The following is a 24056-nucleotide window of genomic DNA, read 5'->3' as shown; positions in this document are numbered from 1 at the left end:
CACTGACCGCACTGCGCTCATCCAAACGGCCGCGGCACGAGACGACGAGGCGGGAAAAAGAAACAGCTGTCCTGGCTCTCCGGTCCCGGTCCGGTGGGTCCGGTGCTCTCCGGTCCCGGTCCTGGCGGCTCCACCTGGGCAGAGACTGAGACCGGGACTCGGTCTCCGCTCGACGAGCCGCTGCGCTGAATGAAGAACCCGCAGCGACCAATCAGCTGCCTCCTCCTCTGTCCGCCGCGCTCGAGCGCACAGCCTCATTTGAATTTTATTGTCAACACTTCTGCACGAGACCACCCCGTAAATAATGACGTTATCTGCCCAACGTGACGTCACTCAGACAACTACTTCTAGCCTACTTAACCCCAGAGAAGTGATGAAGAAGTTTGACCTCAGGAAGAATATACAGCTGTGAATGAAGTTTACATTTTTTCATCTATCTATCTATCTATCTATCTATCTATCTATCTATCTATCTATCTATCTATCTATCTATCTATCTATCTATCTATCTATCTATCTATCTATCGTTCTATCGTTCTATCTATTGTTCTATATATCTATCTATCTATCTATCTATCTATCTATCTATCTATCTATCTATCTATCTATCTATCTATCTATCTATCTATCTATCTATCTATCTATCTATCTATCTATCTATCTATCTATCTATCTACCAGTGATCAGATCCTACAACCACCAAATGTAAGTTTTTCATTTCAACAAATAAACTTTGACGGTAAAAGTTTTGAACGTTTCCCTCCTGATGAAGAGTTGAACCTTCGACCTTCATCTGTCGTCACTGATCCATCACGGCCTCCTGCTCCGGCTCAACCTGCTCTGTTTCTATAGGAGGAGGAGGAGGAGGAGGAGGAGGAGGAGGAGGAGGAGGTTTGTGCTCTCCCACTGTGTGTTTACCTGCTGGTGAATGTGAAAGGACGTCAGGACAGTTCACACAGACGAGGTGGACCAACATGGACCACCATGCTCTCTGCACACACTCCCACTCCTCCTCCTCCTCCTCCTCTGTGGACGTCAAACAACCCAGAATATTTCCTCCTTTGTCCGCAGCAGCTCAGCAGGTCTCAGACTGACACATCAGAAATGTTCCTTTTCCTTTTTGCAGCAGCAGCTTCGCTAATTAAACCACTAACGGCTTTTATTACATAATAAAACATGTTATTGATTAAAACATCTGTATACGAGTTATATGTCAGCGTTCATACAAACTACATATTGATTAGTGTTTCTGTTCCATGTTTATATTGTTTATCCATGTAACTGAAGAACCTAAATGTTCTTATGAAGCTGCAGTGGATTTATCGTCTTCAAGGTCGTTCCAGTGTCACTTTTATTAAACAGACAGGAACTGTGTCAGTCACATATAATAAACTTTACAGTTGGTCATAGTGAGGTCACAACAGGTAGATCTATAACTCCGCCCCCTTTTCTGTCTGCAGAGGAAACACAGAGAACAAAGACTCTTCAGACCTCACCTTGTTTTATTATTATCATATTATCATATTACAGCTGTAATGAGTCAGAGGTTTATTGTTGTACAGATTCTCAATGTTGATTTGTGTCATGATGTGTTTTATTGTTATGTTTTATTTTTCACATAAAGTATAAATGAAATCAGTCTTATTGTTGGTGCTGACAGTTTGAGATGAAGTGTAATTGGACTCATTTTTGTCATATTTTAACATCTCATGTAGATTTAATAATAAAAAATAAAAAAAGAGTTTAAACCTGAGACTGAATAAATCTGGTCAAAGGATCACATAATAATAAGTATTGTTACTGTAATATTGTTATTGTTAATACGTTTAAAGGAACATTGGTCATGAAGCTGTTCTGTCTTTTATGATGAATTTAATTACAATTTACAAACAATAAACATTTTATTCAGTTTAACCTGTAAAAGCTGAATAATCTTTAAACTTAATGAGATCAGACTGATGCACCAACACTTTCATCTGAATATAACCATTGATTTATTCCAGGGGCGGAGTGGGGCACCAAAATCTACCGGGAAAATTCTGACCGCACCGGCCCACCATCGGCCCAACCCCCCCCCCCCCCCCCCCCCCCCCCACACACACACACACACCATTTACATATTTCTGTACCGCTCACCGCTCAAACAGAGCTATGTGACATTCCATATGGCAAAATATATGAGTGCCAGAAGAAAAAAAGAAATGTGGGTGAAACAACTTAATTGGGGGTCTGGGGGCCTCCCCCAGAATTTTTTTTATAAAGGCTACACCATTTCCCATATTCTGGTGCATTTTAACACATTGTTACTTTTATCTAGCTAAAAAAAAAAAAAAAGAGTGAAAGAGCTGCAATTAGTGCCTCCCAAGCAGATTTAGCCTACTTAACACTGCTGACCATAACATTACATCCAGTCATGTTTATTCCTTTATTTCCCCCTCTCAACTACTCAACTCTGCAAATGGATTTTACTGACAGCGCGCTGCAAACGCCACGGTTTCGGGTCTTGTCCTACTCACCAACATGCTTCGGTGCCCATGGAGAAGACAGAGCAGCTGCTGCTGTGATGTGAGAGGTTCCGGCTCGTAACGGTACCGCGGTCCGCGTACCGACGCGCACTGGCCCACTTACAGTAAAGCACGGACTGTGTTGTCTTGTTAAATTAATATAACTTATAGATAACGTTACACACGGGCAGGACTGATAAGGTTTGCTGGGTAGCTTCCGTGAGTCGATCTGTTTTTAGCCGTAGCCGCTAGTTTAATGATAACTTTCAGTGATAGGCTGACGCATTTCCCATGAGGCTTTGCACCATTCTACATTAGTTTAAGAACAAACAAACAAATTAAATTGCTAGTTACTTTTATATTTTGTGGTCATGAAAGTTCTGTAACATTGAACAGAAATAATTAGATAAAGATAGGAGGCTAAACAAAAATCATTTAGTAGGCTGGATTGATGAGAGTCTAATTCACTATCGCAACCATGAGTGAGAGGTAGAGAGACATAAAGGGGTACAAGTAATGGATGGAGTTCCTCAATACGCATAGAGGTAGAGCTTGGAGTTTATCACGGGGTCGTGCAGTAAATGTTACTTCTAACTCGTGAACACCACACGGCCACGCAGGGCAGCTTGCGGGCCGGTTCACTTCAGTTTATTGGCCGCCGGCCGACCGGGAAATCTCCCGGTCCTCCCGATGGCCACTCCGCCCCTGATTTATTCTATTAATTGATTTGGATCCTCTTCCTCAGGGTCACATATTTCAACATAACAATGAACAACAATTAAAAAATATAAAGATAGAAAATAGAAATCTTGAATCGAAGCACTGGGAATCAAACCTGTTCATTTCTATTAACATCACAATTTCTCTTATTGATCCAAAGAAACAGTCACGTTTAGTTTTAATATTCTTTACATTAATTAATCTGATGATTTACACCTGAACTCTCCTCACCTGAAGCCTCGAGCTGTGTCTCGTTTCATCTGCACAACACTGACACCTGCAGGTGAGCTGCTGCCACTGCAGCCACACGAACCACACACACACGTGCTGTTTAGTTCATATCAACAAAACAGGGAATACATACATAAGATACATAAGATGTATGTATAAGATACATACATAAGGGAATACATAAACACATTTATGAAATAATAACAGTGAAAAGCAGATGAACTGTTGAATGTGAATATTTTGACATCAGTAGTGAGCAGTTTTTGAAAACAGAGAGTAAAGTTCATACATTCTTTGCGTTATTTTAATCTGTGTATGTTTTAAATACTGTAGCTCTTAATCTGTGTTGTTTTACAGTTGTCCTCCATTGGTTTGGCTCATTTATTTATCAAAAAACATGGACAAACATCCAAACCACTTGGCAACTGTTCACAAGAGAATAGTATTTCTCATTCATTTCATCACATTGCAAATCTCTTAGTATATATTTGCAAATTATTAAGTAAAGGTTTCCAGAGTTACAAAAAACATGAATGTGTTTTGAACATGATTCTGAACAGATTAAAATAGAAAGCAAAGTGAAACCTCGTCCACCACCAACATTTAAAGCACAGGACTGAAGCTGCTGTCACTTCCAGAGACTCTCCATCCTACACATCAACCAGAGACACTGAGGAACCAAACTGGATACAGAACCCAGGATACAGAGGTTGAGTGAAGGTGGTGTTGAAGGTGTAGAGGTGGATCGGTCTGTTAGAGGAGACTCTGTAGAAGGACAGAGAGCCAGCAGGACAGTCCACATACACTCCTACTCTGTTAGAGACAGAGGAGGAGGAGGAGGAGGAGGAGGAGGTGATAGGTGTTTCTCTCTGGTCGTGCCAGACAGAATAACCACCATGATGACAGATCAGACTCCAGGACTGATCATTTCTTCCAAACCAACCGTCAACACTCTCTCCTTTCCTTCTGATTCCTCTGTAACTCACTGATATATCAACCCATCCGCTCCACTTCACCTCCCAGTAACAGCGACCAGTCAGACCAGTTCTACACAGCAGCTGAGGACAGAAGTCAAATCTGTCTGGATGATCAGGATATGACTGATCCTCTGTCACACGTGTCATCGTCCTGTTGTTGTCAGACAGTTTGAGGCGACTGTTCACTGTGTTCATGTCCACTTCCAGTTCACAGGCGTCTGATGGAGAGAACAAGACACAACACAGCTGCAGTTCATCATCTGATGGTTCATTGATTGATTATTGAATCAACATTGTATTTAAAGACAAACTGACAGAGAGCTGCTGTCTGATCATTAGTCACATTAAATTAAATTAAACACTTACACTTCCTGACATCAGGTTTTAGTCTGTGCTCTCCACCATGGTCCAGCCTGGAGGAAGAAACACAGTCAGAGTGATTTTATATCTAAACTACTGTTCAACATGAAGCAGTTTGTCAGAAGAAGAAGAAGAAGAGTCACCACTGATCTTCTCTGTGTTTTCATTGATGTTCCTCAACAGAAGGGGAAATGTAGGTCTCTAAAGTCGTCTCTTATAATGAAGTGAATTTACATCTAAACCAGTGAAGTGTTGACCGACTGTTCACAGATCAGTTTAACAGCAGATTCTATGTGTCTACTGTCGTTTACAGAGCTGTGAAAAAGGATTTGCTCTGCTCCTGATTTCTTACTTTTTTGCATATTTGTCGCACTTCAATGTTCAAGATCATCAGACAAGTTTTAACATTAGACAAAGATAACCCAAAATAAAAATAAGTGAGTTCTGACTTTTTTCTCAGAATTCTCCAGAGACCGAGCTTCAGCCCAGTCTCCCTGCTCCTCTCACCCACTCACGAACGTAGTTTATCCAAACGACCCCTGTTTTTTCTATTACATCACATGCTCCTAAATTACAGTATGCAGCTTAGGCTAACAATAACATGTTATAAGTCATAATAAGACCACAAAGAAAGAAAATGGAAATAACATTTAATATTTGTGATCTTTGAACAGTGTTATATTAAAATATACTATTAATATTATGTTACATGATTATAATATAATAATATTTACATTATTAATACAATAATATTCCATTGTTTTTAATTTCAAAAAAGAGGAATGAATTTGTATTAAAATATCTTGTCAAATTGTCATTTTAAAAATAGTTTTTTGAATTTACAACTGATGTTAAACTGCCAGAGGGCGCTGCTGCTGCTGTCATTGTCATTGTCGTTGTATCTTTTATCTTTTATTTATTGCACTTTTTCTTTTTTTTTACAGTATGTTTGTTTTTAAATGACATTACCATAGTTTTTTAACTACAGTTTCTCTTTATTGTATTTATTTATTTTTATTTATCTCAGTGGGCTGGCACGGGACCAGGGCATCGAAATTTTGTTCATCCCATGTTTTTAACATGTGTTGTATGACAATAAAGAGACCTTTGACCTTTGACCTTTGATGTTCAGTCATCATCAGTAGGTTTCTATAGGTGTCTCAACTGTACACATATGGGGTATGGTTGAGACTAGCCTCGTAAACCAGCCGCTCCTGGAAATGCAATTCATTTCATTTCTGAGGGAGAGTCTGACCTCATCCCTGCTGTAAGCGCTTGGCCTGAAACCCTCAGAAGGCCGAGCCAATCAGCGTCGCCGCTGTGATTGACACAGCACGTCGGCCAATCAGGGACCGACTGGTGCAAGGCCCCGTCATTACACCAACCTGCTGATTGGGGTTGTCTGTCAACGCTACTACTCCCGCCCAGCTCCCGCCCCCCCCAAACGCTTACAACTGGGATGAGGCCAGACTCTCCCGAGAAATGAAATGAAATGCATTTCCGCGAGAGGCTGGTTTACGAGGCTAGGTTGAGACGGGACCATGGTAAAAATGCACCTCATGTTTATGAACAAATAATAAATTATAGAGTTCTGTATTTCTAGTCCCTTGTTTTGTACTTTGTTATTTTCTGTTCGAACTGGATTCCTTGTTTACCCCCTTTCCGAGACTTAGGCTCATTGACTCTTTTGTTGCTACTTTGTTTCCGTTGTACATTGATTTCCTTGTAATAACCTTTTTCTAAATAAATACTTTTGCCAATTGAGTCTGCATTTGGATCCTCCTATTTAAAACGTAACACATTTAAATATTTAAATGTGACAAATAAACAGAGGCCTTATGCTGCAGACTGTAAAGTCCCTGATAAATCAAAATCAAATTACTTGACTTGAGAATATAATGTTAAAATTTTTTAAATTACAAAGTTGAGGTTCACGGAAAATAAATGTTCCTGTGTCATTTCTGTCAAAGTATTTTTCTTTAAATGTTGTTGAATTAATCTGTGTCTGATCTTTGTTTGTATTTAAAATGTGTCACAGTGAAGAAAATATATAAAAAAAGGTGCCTGAGGTGAAAATAGACTTAAAACCAAAGTAGTGAAGAAATTCAAACATTGGCCTGATAATGGCGCTAGATGGGAAGTCAGAGGACAGGGATGACAGAGAGAACTGGGGGGTATGCCCCCCTGCATATGTAGCCGATGTCATATCTGGTTGGTTAGCACGTCCTTTATGGGTGGAGTGAGTGCACATCCGTTACACTCACCCCCGCTGAACTCACTCCACCCAGGGCATCCGGGTCACGGCACCACTGTAGCCGATGTCATATCTGGCCCTCTGCGTTGTGTTTCTCACGGCCTGCCCTAGGTGGGGTTCGATCCCACGACCTCCCGCACCGGAGGCGACGATGCTAACCTCTTCGCCAAGAGGTTGACAACCACTTGGCGGGTTGGCTAGCACGTCCTTTATGGGTGGAGTGAGTGCACATCCGTTACACATGAACGTGGTGACGTTGGAGAGCAAAGTTGTAAGGCTGGACACATGAAGAACTTTGTGCTTAGTCGCAGTAAGGCTAAGGATAAGTAATGCAATGACCTTGGTCACATTACAACAGTTTCTGTTGATGGAGGCTGTCTCACCTGACTGTAAGGGGGCTTTCACACCTACCTTGTTTGGTCCGGACTTTACAGATAGTTCGGATCAAATTGACAGGTGTGAAAGCTCCCCCGGACCACGGTCCGGACTAAAGACCGAGTCTTTGGTCCAGCCTCAGGAGGTGGTCTCGGTCCAGACTATCCTGGACCAAGGTTCGATGCTGCGTAGTGTGAAAGCATTTTTTTGGAAGGTTCGAACTATTAGACCAAATACAGGAAATAACGTCAGATTTGCTCGTGCCGAAAAACGTAAATAAACAGAAAAAAAGGAAAGAGGAGCCGCGGCAACACTTGGGGAGAGGAGGAGATCATATTATATCCAGAATTGGTCAGAAGGATGGGTCTGTCAGTGTAGGCTACACTTGTAAACGTTTACACGGAATTAAACAGTAGAGTGTTTAATATAAATCCCCAAACGATACATGCATTTTTTTTCATATAGGCCTAGGCCAGCCTATTTTTTTTTTATATATTGACCCGAATATACCTATTTTTTCCGCTGAAAAAAGTCTGAAAAAGACGGATATTTATCAGCGAGTGACACCAAACAACGTCTGCCCCAGCAAGTCAGAGCTTTTATTTCTCTCACACACAAGTGACCTGGAGAGATGCAGCCGCATCTGACAGGAGGATCGCGCGTAGCGTGTGTGTTCCCCTCCACTACACAAAACAGCTGATCGCTGCCACTCTGATCAATTTCGCCGCGGCACAACCCTCTTTTTTCTCTCCTTTCATCCGCTCTAAACTCACTCTTCTGCACCGCGATTACAAACCACAGCGTGCTTTCCAGCAGTAGGCTATATTTTTCTTTTTTTACACATATTTTGATTTTATTTTTTTCAGAGCACTTTCTATGTGCTAACGTCAGACGCAAGCTCATCCGTCATGACGTCGGTGGATACTTTAGTCCGCTGTCATAATAGCAGTGTGAAAGCGAACTTTACTGGACTATATGGAAACAATGTAACAAAAAAAAACCTTGGTCCGGACAATTAGGTGTGAAAGCGCCCTAAGTAATGAGTGTAATGGTTTTCAGTGTCCTACAGGACATCATTACTACATAATTTATCACAGGAGGAGGATGAACCATATCTGTTGCTATGGAGACTAGGGGTCTAACGGTATGGGATTTCACAGTACGGTACGGTAACGGTATTAGTACAGTATACCGCGGTATTTCACGGTGACGGTATTAAAATTAAAGTACATGCTTTATGTAAAGTAATACAACTTATATTTGGTTTATGTAGCGAGAGCAGATGTGTGTACCTGTTGTGTAGGGAACATATTAGAGGACGGACATACCGGAAATATAGGTGTATGTGAATGCAGAGTGGTAAATAAAGTGAACTACAGACCGACGTCGTCTCCCGTCTGGAAGTATCTACAGACTGCCTGAACACGGCATGTTACATGGTGTCAGAAGAGTGCTGAATCCCGTCTCGGACGGTCGCTCGGAAGAAGTTGTCCAGCGAGTTGCGGTAAATAAATAAATAAATAAACACGACCCGCGAATCGCGGTCGGTGCTAAGCTAAGCTAACGCTAGCCTGCAGTTAGAAACTGAGTGCAGATAGCTAGTTAGACTGACGGCGAGGGAGCGTGTTGCAACGGGACAAGAGACAACGCAGAGGAGCCTGCTCAACAATAAAGAGACAGAACAATGGATTCCCTTTTCTCCATAAGCCCACCTGAAAACTTTGACTTCTCGGACTTTGCTAACTGGCCCAACTGGATTCGGCGGTTTGAACGGTTCCGGCTGGCAGCCGGACTGGACAGTAAGAATGAAGAATATCAAGTGAACTCATTAATTTATGCTATGGGCGATAAAGCCGACGATATTTTGGGCACACTAGGCTTAAGTGAGGCAAATTTAAAGAAGTACAGCCCAGTAAAGGAAGCCTTTGATAAATACTTATGCAAATATAATGTTATTTATGAAAGGGCTCGTTTCAATAAGAGAAGCCAAGAGCCAGGTGAATCGGCTGAAGCCTTCATTTCTGCAGTTTATAAACTAGCAGAGCACTGTCAATATGGCCCTCTGCAGGAGGAAATGATCAGAGACAGGTTAGTGGTAGGGATAAGGCATCATGGCCTATCTGAAAAACTGCAAATGGACAGTGAATTAACACTTGAAAAAGCTGTTACCAAAATAAGACAACATGAAGAAATTAAAAAACAGCAACCTACAGTGAGAGAAACAAAAACAACAGAACAAAGAGAAGCAAGTGTGGACTTGCTGAAATTCAAGAAAAAGTCACACAGAGATTACCAGACAGGGAAAACAACCTACGGACGGGAACGAAAGGATTTCCAGAAAGGACAGAAAAACTTAGCCTGGCTCTCGCCAGACCCTTGTAGTTCCGCAAAGCTCCACCAGAGGCGCTAAGCTCAGCTTCACACAAGGGTCTGGACTCGAGGCCAATGCAAACTTCTTCCCCGGAGCAAAAAATAATGAACCAATCAGGATCGCCGGGCGGGACTTTCTGAGGTGTGACGTAGCGCTGAAGCGACTGTTTGAGTCAAACAACAATGGCGGCTCGCAGTGAGGAGTCGTGCGTTGGCATTGATTCTGCTATTTCAACTGTTTTGTCGAATCTATCGAATATTAATTCTTTGAAAGATGAACAGAGAACGGTTTTGAAGGCATTTATTGGTGGCAAGGATGTTTTCGCTCTTCTTCCGACCGGGTTTGGCAAGAGCTTGAGCACGTCATTCAAGATAACGGACAAGTGGTTTATCCAATCACATACAAGATTTTTTTACAAGGCCCCGCCTTCTGAAATGAATCGCCTATGGAGCAGTCCCAGACCCTTGTGTGGAGCTCAGCGTAGCTTTGCGGAACTACAAGGGTCTGGCGAGAGTCAGGCTAAGAAAAACTGTGGACGATGTGGAAAAGGACCAGCACACTCCCTGAACAACTGTACTGCACGAGACGAGTGTCAGTTTGCAGTCGACAAGGTCATGTTCCTGGGCCACATCGTCAGTGCAAGGGGCATTGATGCAGATCCGGGCAAAATTAAAGCGATCGCGGAGATGCGCACACCCAAAGACGCAGCTGATGTTAAAAGGTTTGTGGGCATGGTCAACTACGTGGGAAAGTTCTCTCCACGCATAGCAGAGCTCACACAACCACTACGAGACCTGCTCAAGTCGGACACTGACTGGGTGTGGGGGAGTGCGCAGCAGAGAGCGTTTGATGAGCTGCGCGAAGAACTGAGCTCACCAACAGTTCTGGCACAGTACTGCCTGCACAGAGAGACTACAGTTGCAGCAGATGCTTCCTCCTTTGGGCTGGGAGGAGTTTTGTCTCAGAAGCAGCTGTCTGGAGAATGGAGGCCAGTCGCCTTTATATCACGCAGCATGACGGAGACTGAGCACAGGTACGCCCAGATAGAAAAGGAGGCGCTCGCGCTTACCTGGGCGTGTGAGCGTTTCCAGTCTTACCTGATAGGGATGGACTTTTTGATACAGACTGATCACAAGCCTCTGCATCTCCTAATGCAGCAGAGCATTAGATGACTTGCCACCTCGCATTCTGAGATTCAGGTTGCGACTGCTTCGTTTCACGTACAAGATAGAACACGTGCCTGGAAAGAAATTGATCACAGCGGATGCACTGTCCAGGGCACCGATTCAAGCCCCGCCTACACCAGAGGAAAGACAGCTGGAACAGGATGTGTGTGTGTCCCTCAACTTGATAATGGAGCGCTTGCCAGCGTCAGAGCAGAGGCTGGTGCAGATCAGGACGGCACAGGACACAGATGAAAAACATGGTACAGACAGGTTGGCCTCTGAGCAGAAAAGCTCTTCCACCTCAACTACAGCTGTACTGGCAGTATCACCAGGACCTGCTGGTTGTAGATGGACTACTGATGAAAGGTGAAAGACTCGTCATCCCGGTCACAATGCAAGAGGAAATGCTCAACAAAATACATGAAGGTCACCAAGGTATAACAAAGTGTGTTGCCAGAGCACAGCAGTCCATGTGGTGGCTAGGTCTGACCAAACAGATCAAACAGAGAGTAGAAAACTGTGCAACCTGTGCACGTGAGGCTCACAGTGCGCCAGAGCCGCTGCTGACGACTCCGTTGCCTGAAAGGCCATGGCAGCGTGTGGCAGCGGATCTCTTCCAGTGGGACAATGCCATGTACCTTGTGGTTGTTGACTATTATTCGCGCTATATTGAAGTAGCTAACCTTACCTCCACCACCACAGCGCACGTGACAGGAAAGATGAAGTCTATTTTTGCTCGCCATGGGGTCCCAGAGACCGTAATCACGGACAACGGCCCCCCAGTTTTCTGCAGCGGAGTTTGCAGCCTTCGCCAGAGACTATGACTTCAAGCACGCAACGAGCAGCCCCCGCTACCCTCAAAGTAACGGAGAGGCTGAGAGGGCCGTGAGGACGGTGAAATCTCTCCTGAAAAAGGGGGAGGATCCACACAAGGCACTCATGGCTTACAGAGCCACTCCCTTGTCACACGGCTCATCCCCTGCACAGCTGCTAATGGGCCGCAACATCAGGACGCCTCTGCCTGTCAGCCAAGAGAAGCTACAGCCAAGATGGCCTGACCTCCAGGCTTTCAGACAGAAAGATCAGGACTTGAAAGAAAAACAGGCCTCGTGGTTCAACAAACGACACAACACAAAGACAAGACAAGATCTCAGACCAGGACAAAGGGTCTGGGTGAAGGACACAAAAGAAACAGGGACTGTCAGTGGTTCAGCTCAGACACCCAGGTCTTACAACATAGACCTGCCTTCAGGAAGTCTCAGGAGAAACCGATCTCACATCAGGGTCGTTCCAGAGACTGCCAGAGAGACTAGATTGGGCCGGACCATAAGACCACCAAACAGACTGGATTTGTAGACTAGATAGAAAGCTGTGGTTTGTTTCACAGGGCAGAATAAACCCTGCACAGCTTGGGGACCCGGGTAGTCGACCCCGACCCCTAGAGAATAAAGATGTATATGTTTTAATGTTTGTTCAATGAAAAAAAAAAGAGCAAGAGTATGTAATATTGAAAGAAAATATTTGCCAAAGTGTCAGTTAAAAGAAGAAAAAAAATGGTTGTTATACCAGAAGTTAACCAGAATATACTGTATGTTTACAGGTGATGTTATCCACTACTGAAAAAAAGGGAGAGTGACAGTTAACTAAAGGGGGGAGATGTAGCGAGAGCAGATGTGTGTACCTGTTGTGTAGGGAACATATTAGAGGACAGACATACCGGAAATATAGGTGTATGTGAATGCAGAGTTGTAAATAAAGTGAACTGCAGACCGACGTCGTCTCCCGTCTGGAAGTATCTACAGACTGCCTGAACACTGCATGTTACAGTTTATACTTAAGTATCAGCAAAATGTAATTATATTCAGTCACTAAAGTATCTCTCTCTACACAGAGACATGTCTGTGTAAACACACACACAGCCTATTATGCATCTCTCCGTGCATCTATCTATTATAGTCTATCTTTCTCTCTCTCCTTCTTTCCTTCAATCTCTCTCTTTCTTTCGTCTTTTTTTCTTTGGCATGACGTCACATACTGATTAAGTTCAGCTTGTGCTTGTGGCTTCATGGAGCTAACGCTAACATGTCACACACACACACCATGGATCTTTTATAAGGTAATGTAATACGTCATGACACACACACGCCTTCGTGTTTTGGAACCTTTATTCATGTGTGTGTGTCTGTGTCTCTGTGTGTGGCCGTGTTAGCGTTAGCTCCCTGTTAGCGTTAGTTCCGTGTTAGCACTAGCCCAATGTTAGCAGGTAGCAGGGCTTAGCAAACACTGCTCTTCGACCACGAGCCAAACCCCCCCCCCTTCCTTCCCTCCGTCCACTCCCTCCAACAACGTGTTTCTATGGTTTCCTTCAGCTTCAAACAATCACGATTTGTGATTGGTCTACAAGCTACAGGCACCGGAGCAGATCTGAAAGCCCGTTGTAAACAAAAGCATGTGTGCACAGTGACATGTGCCTCCCAGAACTGTGGGGGAGCTCTGGAGAGGGAAAAAAAAGATAAACCAACGAAGGAGCGAGCTATTTCCGGCCGACTTGCATGTGAACGTGAAGTGAAATGTTTTGAGTTCCCTTCGTGTAAGTGGAGTTAATATTAAAATAATTAATTAATTACCGTTAGCTACGTTAGCTTGAAAATCTCACGGTGTCACCACCGTGGCTTTACACCACCGCGGTATACCGAAGTACGATATACCTTTACACCCCTAATGGAGACTGAGGGGCCTACAGAGGTTTACTGTACATCTTCAATATTATGTATTTCTGTTCCATCTGCCCTACATGAAAACCTGCACAGTCTTACAGTCAAGTCGTTGTCTTGTTGATGTGCTTACTGAGTGTGTGTTATAAAGAATCTGCTCCAATGATAACACCATTAACAAATAAGTACATTACAATATCACGGAAAAGTCCATTCCCAGTAGTTCAACCCCAACCAAGTATTGAGTGCATATAGATGGACATAGTTTTCAGAAAGCCAACATTTCTATATTAAAAATGCTTTAAAAAAAAATTCCTTTGCAATACTATTTTGGAGATACTGATTTTTAGGTCTTCACTGAATGTTAGTCATAATTATTACTATTAAAATAAACTGAAGAAATAAAGACATGGGATGTTTCATTCAGTGTTTAATGGACATATATAATGTGTTAGTTTCACTTTTTGAATTGAATACATTCTACATCGCGGACGCGACGTCTCTCCTTCACCTCTGAAACAGGGCAGAGCTCCGTGGAAACATCTGCCTGACACAGCATAGTAGGGAACCATGCATGTCGCGGATGCACAGGGGGGCGGGGGGACTGCACGCAGATACGCGCCGCTTTAATGAGCGCACATGTCTTGCGACTACATTGGCGGTAGGCTGTTATCAGTATAATCAGAGACAACCATGAATGAGTTTGCCTCAGTTTCACGTGACAGTTTCACAAGTCACCTAATTGGTCATGAAAAAAGCGAGTTTCGCTTTTCGGCGCGCTGTTTGCATCCCTGTTCATGATGACTGAGCGAGTAGGGAAACATAAAAGACAGGAGAAAGACTGAGTCCTTGTTGTCTGATTGTACCTGAGAGTCTCCAGTCTCCAGTCTGGATCCTTCAGTCCAGCAGACATCAGCTTCTCTCCTGAGGCTCCTGGGTGATTGTAGCTCAGGTCCAGCTCTCTCAGATGGGAGGGGTTGGAGCTCAGAGCTGAGGCCAGAGAAGCACAGCCTCTCTCTGTGACCAGACATCCTGACAGACTGGAGATAGAAAATGTGATAGAAAATCATATCAACAGTAAAATCCTGCAGATGTTGAGCATCTTCACCAACAAGTTACAGAAGGATGTTGAAGATCAACTGTCCAACAAACAGCTGAATCCTGACCTGAGAGTCTCCAGTCTACAGTGTGGACTCTCCAGTCCACCAGACAGCAGCTTCACTCCTGAGTCCTGCAGGTCGTTGTTACTCAGGTCCAGGTGTTTCAGACTTGAGGACTGAGAGCTGAGGACTGAGGCCAGAGAAGCACATCCTTTCTCTGTGACCAGACATCCTGACAGACTAGAGATAGAAAATATAATGAACCCCCAATTTTACAAAATCATGTGTACAGAGATGTTGAGAATCTCAACAGGCCGCTGAATATCTCAACAGATGTTGAGCATCATCACCAACAACTTACAGAAGGGTGTTAAAGCTGTCTAACAAACATCTGTATCCTGACCTGAGATTCTCCAGTCTGCAGTGTGGACCCTCCAGTCCACCAGACAGCAGCTTCACTCCTGAGTCCTGTGGGTTGTTGTTACCCAGGTCCAGGTGTTTCAGACTTGAGGCCTGGGAGCTGAGAACTGAGGCCAGAGAAGCACATCCTTTCTCTGTGACCAGACATCCTGACAGACTAGAGATAGAAAATATAATGAATCCCCAATTTTACAAAATCATGTGTACTGAGATGTTGAGAATCTCAACAGGCCGCTGAATATCACAACAGATGTTGAGCATCATCACCAACAACTTACAGAAGGGTGTTAAAGCTGTCTAACAAACATCTGTATCCTGACCTGAGAGTCTCCAGTCTGCAGTGTGGACTCTCCAGTCCACCAGACAGCAGCTTCACTCCTGAGTCCTGCAGGTTGTTGTTACACAGGTCCAGGTGTTTCAGACTTGAGGACTGGGAGCTGAGGACTGAGGCCAGAGAAGCACATCCTTTCTCTGTGACCAGACATCCTGACAGACTAGAGATAGAAAATATAATGAATCCCCAATTTTACAAAATCATGTGTACTGAGATGTTGAGAATCTCAACAGGCCGCTGAATATCACAACAGATGTTGAGCATCATCACCAACAACTTACAGAAGGGTGTTAAAGCTGTCTAACAAACATCTGTATCCTGACCTGAGAGTCTCCAGTCTGCAGTGTGGACTCTCCAGTCCACCAGACAGCAGCTTCACTCCTGAGTCCTGCAGGTTGTTGTTACACAGGTCCAGTTCTCTCAGACTAGAGGACTGGGAGCTGAGGACTTGGGACAGAGCTTCACAGCTTCTCTCTGAGAGGTTACAGCCACTTAGTCTGAAGAGGAATCAGGAAAACAAAAGTAAACAAATAATTATATTTTTGTTATGACAAAAGAAGAAGATACAGTAAATGTAGATGGGTATATGTGCACATACAGAGCTTTAGTTGAAGCTTTGACCACTGGCAACAGCCTCAGAAGAGCCTCATCTGAAGTAGAGTATTTCTTCAGGTCAAACACATCCAGATCTTTTTCTGATAACAGTAAGATGAAGACCAGAGCCGACCATTGAGCAGAGGACAGTTTGTCTGTGGAGAGACGTCCTGATCTCAGGGACTGTTGGATGTCCTCCACTAGAGAACGATCATTCAGTTCATTCAGACAGTGGAACAGGTTGATGCTTTTCTCTGCAGAAGGAGTCTCTTCAATCTTCTTCTTGATGTACTGGACTGTTTTCTGATTGGTCTGTGAGTCACTTCCTGTCTGAGTCAAAAGACCTAGTAGGAGAGTCTGATTGGTCTCCAGTGAAAGACCCAGGAGGAAGCGGAGGAACAAGTCCAGGTGTCCATTTGGACTCTGTAAGGCCTCGTCCACAGCACTCTGGTACAAATGTGATGATTTGGCTCTGAACAGTTTAAAAAGTTTAAAGGTAAATTTCTTTCTTGACATCAGGTTGCGTCCAGAGTTGATGAATGTCAGATGAACATGAAGAGCAGCAAGAAACTCCTGAACACTCAGATGGATGAAGCAGAACACCTTGGCCGCCTGGTACAGGCCTCTCTCCTCTTTAAAGATCTGTGTAAACACTCCTGAGTACTCTGAGGCTGCTCTGATATCGATGCCACACTCTGTCAGGTCTGATTGATAGAAGATCAGGTTTCCTTTCTGCAGCTGCTCAAAAGCCAGTTTTCCCAGAGACTCAATCATCTTCCTGCTCTCTGGACTCCAGTGTTGATCTGTCTCAGCTCCTCCATCATACTTGACCTTATTCATTTTGGTCTGAACCACCAGGAAGTGGATGTACATCTCAGTCAGGGTCTTGGGCAGCTCTCCTTCCTCTGTGGTCTTCAACAGCTTCTCCAGAACTGTAGCAGTGATCCAGCAGAAGACTGGGATGTGGCACATGATGTGGAGGCTTCGTGATGTCTTGATGTGGGAGATGATGTCGCTGGCCTGCTCCTCATCTCTGAACCTCTTCCTGAAGTACTCCTCCTTCATTGGGTCAGTGAACCCTCTGACCTCTGTTACCATGCCAACACACTGAGGAGGGATCTGATTGGCTGCTGCAGGTCTTGTGGTTATCCAGAGGCGAGCGGAGGAAAGCAGGTTCCCCCTGATGAGGTTGGTCAGCAGCACGTTGACTGAGGTGGACTCTGTCTCATCAGTCAGGATCTCAGTGTTTTTGAAGTCCAGAGGCGGTCGACATTCGTCCAGACCGTCTAAGATGAAGACCACCTGGAGCTCATCAAAGCTGCAGATTCCTGCTGCTTTGGTTTCAGAGAAGAAGTGATGAACAAGTTCCACCAAGCTGAACTTTTTCTTTTTCTCTTTCATCACATTCAGCTCTCTGAAGGTGAAGGGGAATGTGAAGTGTATGTCCTGGTTGGCTTTGTCTTCAGCCCAGTCCAGAGTGAACTTCTGTGTTAAGACTGTTTTCCCAATGCCAGCCACTCCCATTGTCATCACTGTTCTGACTGGTTGGTCTCTTCCAGGTGGGGCTTTAAAGATGTCTTCTTGTCTGATGGTTGTTTCTGGTGTGTCTGGTCTCCTGTACACTGCTTCAATCTGTCTGACCTCATGTTCATCATTGACCTCTCCAGCCCATCCCTGTGTGATGTAGAGCTCTGTGTAGATCTGGTTCAGAAGAGTTGGGTTTCCTGCTTTAGCGATGCCCTCAAACACACACTGGAACTTCTTCTTCAGGGCAGATTTGAGTTTACATTGGCAGCCAGTGAGAATCTCTGAATAAAGGACCAATGATGTCAATGAAAAGTTATTATTGTAGTTACTGCATAGAAAACATGAATCATGGAAACTCCTTCTCTGTTATCATTCAGCAGGTTTTTATGAAATAATTGTTCCAAAGAGATCAATTCCTTGCCATGTTAGCATCATTGTGAACCTCTCCCAGAAGACACTAAGACAGCCTCAGTCCACAGAATAACTATGGCAAGTTCTCCAAGATACTTCAACAACCTGCCAGTCAAGTTCCTGGAAGAACTGTGTGCAGGTGTGCAGGATAAGGGACCGCCATTCCTACATCCCACCAGTCCAACATTGGCCTCTAATTGTCAAAATTTTTCTAAAATTTTCTATCAAATGTCCCGTCATTCCGACAATTCTTTCCTCCTATAGTCGGAATGACGGTATTTTTTTCTTTTTCTAAACATCCTGCCTTTCCGACAATTCCTTTAATAGCGTATTTTTTTCCCCAAAAGATTTTTCACTGGTTGGGTTTAGGCAATGAAGAAAGGAGTTGGTTAAGTTTAATAAAAACACCAGGTAGAGGCTAGACAGGCAGACTAGTCCCTGTCTGCACTTTGCTGCGGAATTGCACACAACCATGTGGGTATTCCTCTATCAGCATGTCTTAAAGAAGGGAGGAGCCTGTTGGGTAACGCACATTTCCTTATATTGAAAACCTTGTCGGAATGGTGGGACGTTCGCATATCGGAATAGCAGCAGAGGAGGCTGGTCCATTGAGGCAGAGGAGGTTGGTCCTCCTCTATTTTTGAGAGGCAAAAGGAAAATTTATTTTTTATTTAAGAAAGAGTAACTGGTTGAAATAAATCATTACCAAATCTCAGTATAATTTATAAAATATTATATATGTATTTTATCATAAAAAAAGTTTGTTTTTTGGAAGAAAATCCACTTAAAACGGCTCAACTGCGCCGCCAGCAGGCTCAGGAGACAGAGCAGGCTGTGTGAGGAGCAGGGAGCAGGAAGGTGGGGGCTCTACGGAGGTGGCAAGATTTTTACTTCCCTAACTGGCCTCGGGGCGGGATCTTCTTCCATTGACTCAATGCATTTAGGATGTCTTCATCCTGACCTGTGATTGGCTAAGACACGTAAAATGACGTCATGACGGAGGAGGCTCTTCTGTACCAATCAGCAATCAGAACACAAGATTGACAGCAGGTTGGTCCAATGACAGTTCTCCAACCCCCCTTGGTTACTGTTGCTATGTGCGCCAAACTTTCACTCCCAGCCGTGCTGCTTATGCTGCTCCTAGCACAAGAAATACGGAGTTTTCAGAGATATTGGCATCGATTTGAAAGGAAATATCAGCAGATTTCTGGATAAACTGTTAGGAGATATCAGAGAGAAGCAGTCAGAGAGATTGTTAATAGTTTTCAGTTACGTGACCTGGGCAGCTGGAGGGTAAACAAAGACACGACCGGACTTTTTTTTTTTTTCTCCGCCATCAGCTCAGGTAAAAGCATAGCTATATCTAAGAGGTAAAAGCCAAATATGTATGTAATTTGAGTGGAACACTTTGTTTTGTTATTAATAATTACAGATTTTCATGGTTTTTGTTTTTCCTTTTTAAATCAGAGGGTGTAAATCCCCACTGTGGCATTTACAGGTGTTGAACACTGGCCTGTTTTTTTTTTTTTTTTACATCCCACATCCAAGATCATGGCTCTGTCTTTTTCATTAGGCCTGTGTTAATCTGAAAACAGTAAGATTTAATAAAATTATGTTGTTTTTAAGAAATCTTGTAAGACATTGTTTTACTGTTTAATTTTCATTGAATATAATAAAGTAGGGAGAAGTAGTGCTATAAAATAAAATGAGGCCGTGGACTGGTGTTCCTCCTGTCCTCCCTAATTTTTTCAGTCACCAGCCGCCACTGAATAGCAGTATGTCTAAATGGTGGGATGTCGGAGTGGTGGGATGTTGGAGTTGTGGGATGTTGGAATGACAGCATGTAACCGGCCATGACAGTGTCTGTGTGTCTTTCCGTCTGTGTGTGTGTGTGTGTCTGTTAACAAATAAACTATGTTAATTGGTAGAATGCATCCAGTGGGGCATCACAGTAAAAGTAGTCATACAGTAATGTGTTAATTCCTGACTGGAGATAGGCCTATGTTAATGTGTTAATATGTTAATGTTAATAATCAGTTTTGGAGCAAAAAGCTGCATATCGGTATTGGTTATTATCGGAAATTAAGGCGTTGGACAACATCGGAATATCGAATATCGGCAAATTTCCAGTATTGGACATCCCTACTTAGTGCCTCAAATTCTCTGAGGTGGAATATAATCATGAACACTGATCACATTCACAAAGCAGTAAAAGCTACCTAACACTGCTCATTATCAGTCAACACACTTAGACAATGATATATGAACAAAGGAAATTAAAGCAATACTTACCGATCTGGCATTTCACTCAGCACAGCACAAACATTTGAAAATCAACAGCTCCACCTCCCTCACAAGTCCCACCCACCTCTCCCTCCTGCCGCATCTCCACGAGCCCCCTCCCTCCCTGCTGCATGCGTTGGCATGGCAACGGTAAACAGAACAGGAACGCGAGTGAAACGGGAACAACACAAACAAACACAACACCGGAGTTTTAAACCGTATAAACGGACTCAGTGATGATGACTGATGAGTTTTATAATAAACTGTTGTTAGCCTGCTGCTACTGGAGACCCAGGGGAAGTGATTGTTACAGATTACAGTTCTCAACGAGCCGGGCTGGCGGCCACCTGATGCGCTGGTTCAGGGCCAAAATAAATCCAGACCGAGCCGAGTCGAGCCGCGCCAGTCCGGAGTTCAACCGGGTCCGGACCGCTGAGAACTCACAGAGCTAAGGGAGCTAACAGTAGCCTAGCCCCCTAGCCGTTAGCACTGGATGCTTTATAGACACATGTGACTTCCTGTGTTTACGTATCACTCGGGGCTGATCACTATCAACGTTACAATATCAGACATGAAACTCCGCGACCAGCTGCGGCTGCAGTTATTGGTCTTTTAAAAAACTATTTATTTCCAAAAACCTTCTTTCTTGTGTGTTGTGACTCTAGTCTCCTCTGCTCTCTGTGTCCTGCTACTCTGCTCTGTCAATAAGCGTTCTTCCTGGTCGGGAGGGGGGAGAGGAGGAGAGGGGTGCACAAAGTGATTACATATTAAAGTAGGTTCGGTCGCTCGTCAAATCTTATTAATCGGACCGAATAATATTATTGGTCAGACTTTTCTCAGAATTATATGAGAATGAAAAAATGATGAGTTTTTAACCCTGTTGGGTTTCTCTTACATTTTAATGTATCATCAGATTATTAATAGCATTTTAACTTAGACAAAGAAATGTGCAAAAGTTCCAGAAAGGTAAGTATTGCTTTAAAGGGTAGCATCAGTAAGTTCATGTGACTTTCACTAAATTGTGATATGTTAATGTAACGGATGTGCACTCACTCCACCCATAAAAGACGTGCTAACCAACTTGCCAAGCGGTTGTCAACCTCTTGGCGAAGAGGTTAGCATCGTCGCCTCAGGTGCGGGAGGTCGTGGGATCGAACCCCACCTAGGGCAGGCCGTGAGAAACACAACGCAGAGGACCAGATCGACATCAGCTACAGTGGTGCCGTGACCCGGATGCCCTGGGTGGAGTGAGTTCAGCGGGGGTGAGTGTAACGGATGTGCACTCACTCCACCCATAAAAGACGTGCTAACCAACTTGCCAAGCGGTTGTCAACCTCTTGGCGAAGAGGTGAGCATCGTCGCCTCCGGTGCGGGAGGTCGTGGGATCGAACCCCACCTAGGGCAGGCCGTGAGAAACACAACGCAGAGGGCCAGATCGACATCGGCTACATTAATATGCAATAAAAATTATTTTAAAATGTTAAATCTCTGTGTTTTGAAGCCAGATGGGTGAGCTTCGACAGTATACGACCAATACTGAAGGTTACGTTTAAGAGATAATTTGGGATCAACAAGAATCAAGAGACGTCCAGGCAGCTGGCATTTACTTTTCTGAAACAACAAAGAGTTAGCCACACCATCCTGCTGCTCTGGCCAAGGACAGTATGAGGAGTTTAAACTGTAAACTACCAGTTTCATTTATGGGCACAAAGCTCCTATTGGGATTTAAGAAGCTGTTCAGCCAACAAGCACTGCAGCTGGAGCCACAGACTGTAGGCTAAATAAAGACTGACTTCACCTCTGTGATGACACGTCCCAGCTGATCAAAAAATTGACAAAAGGGACAAACGTTCACCTGTCATTCAAAAGGGTCTCCATAACTTTAGCCGTTAATTAAGGGTAACAGATAAGTTCTATAAACAGTCGTCATGGAGACCAAAGCTGCTCTGTACAAGGCTGTAAACATGTTTATTTCTGCTGTAAAATTGCATCTATGGAGTCTGAATCACGATTGGAGTCTCACTCTAGTGGTCAGGAGAGGAACCTGGTTTTAACTGACCACTCTTCAATATTTCTATAACATCACATTTTTGATCGAACTTACTTTTGGGATCTGAGATGCACTGTGTGACATTTCCCAGTAGATCATTCTGATTCATCTTCTCCAGGATTGTTTTTGTGACTTTATCAGTGTTTTCACAGTAGGTCTGGATCATTAGATCCACTGTCTGTAACCTGTCTGCTTTCTCCAGTTTACTTATTGGGATTGATGGGAGGTCTTCTAGGCTCTCACACAGGTACCACTTGAATTTTTCAAAATCATTGTCTCTCAAACCCTCCAAAGTCTTCAAGAGGATCTGTCGAGGTGTCTCCATCTTTTTGCTGCAAGAGGAATGACAAACAGTTTAGTATGACTCAATTCTGACTTAACTGTTTTGTTGTTGTTGTTGTTGTTTTTTTCAAATTTCTGTTTTATCGTGCGTCAATTTTTGCAGGTTACAGGCGTAAGAAGAGATGAACAGCTCCCAACAGGTAAACAGATGGTCAGATGGATTCAAACTTGTCTGAAACTCTGGTCACCTCTCATTATGGTGTCACAAAGCTGAGGCAGAGCCACAAGCCGATTCTCCTGAACTCAGTGTTTTCCCTCTTTCAGTCTGTGTGAACCCATTGTGTGCCGTCACCACTGGTTAAAAAAATCCTAGTGGAAACACTGCACTTGAATCTCTTCTTAGAACAGCACAAATGGCCAAGGCAGTGTGGTTCTCCTTGTGCATTCTCTCAAACAGCTATCAGGTTGCAGGTTCTGGGTCAGACAGCTTTATTTCCAATATATGTGAGTAAATAGCAAGACTTCTAAAATTACAGTTTGTATGACGATCTAAAAGCTGAAACTGGTTCATTTGTTCCAATGAACATTTGATCAGCAGAATTGGTACTTGAACCACAGACAGAGTTACTGACCTTCACTCTGCACTGTTAACATCTACCTGATGTTTAACTCAGGGCTTTAATCACAACAGCAATTAGGATCTCCTGCAATTCATCAACTCTTTTATCAGTGATATTCCTTCACCTTTTTCCCAAACGTCAAAAACGTAAGCCGGTTTTGCTCTTTGGTGCTTCCGGTTTCATTAGTCATGGTAAATGCATGGATTCTTTTTTTTCAGTGAAAACCTGTAAAATGCATGTATCATCACACCATCTTTTAACAATAAATTGACATCCATGTTAAAAGCCAGCGTTAATAGATCCATGCGTTTACCGCAACTATGACTGAAAACTATGGAAACGTAAACGTACAATTCCATGCAAAACCGGCTTCCAGTTTTGACCAGAGATGATGTTTGGAAACTTGTGGATATCTTTACATTTTTTTTATATATGTATTTGTGCCGTCCAGCAGAATTTAACTGTATATTTCTACAATCACAATAAAGCCTCTCTGCTCTGTTCTTCTGATCTTGTTGTGAGAGACAACATCTTGTTGATTTAAATGAGTTATTCACTTTTATATATAATAGTAGTAAAACAATAATGCACTACCCTGTCACATAAAAACCTCCAATCAGATAACAGTACTATCTCCAGTGATCTGAGTCCTGGACAGTTAGAGATCCTCATCTCACCTTTGACCTCCGGTCTGGCTCTGCTCCCCACACAGAGTGGTTTCAGAGGGGGGGGCTCCCTCCTCTCTGTCCTCACACTGATCCAT

General features: G+C 43.6%; 1 protein-coding gene across 1 annotated transcript; it reads right to left on the bottom strand.

The window, feature by feature from the left end:
- Window positions 1-17: 17 nt before the first annotated feature.
- LOC311007092 (protein NLRC3-like) lies at window positions 18-24056 on the bottom strand (the record flags this gene model as incomplete). The annotated part of the gene is made up of 10 exons (XM_084000179.1): window positions 18-253; window positions 4573-4650; window positions 4799-4845; window positions 14539-14712; window positions 14839-14973; window positions 15176-15299; window positions 15836-16023; window positions 16125-17928; window positions 22446-22723; window positions 23971-24056. 10 exons carry the CDS (start codon window positions 24054-24056, stop codon window positions 18-20), a joined length of 3150 nt encoding a protein of 1049 aa, XP_083856305.1.

Source organism: Trachurus trachurus (genome assembly GCF_905171665.1).
Source record: "Trachurus trachurus genome assembly, chromosome: 24".
In the NCBI taxonomy this organism is placed as follows: domain Eukaryota; kingdom Metazoa; phylum Chordata; class Actinopteri; order Carangiformes; family Carangidae; genus Trachurus; species Trachurus trachurus.
This window is presented reverse-complemented; position numbering and strand designations above follow the sequence as displayed.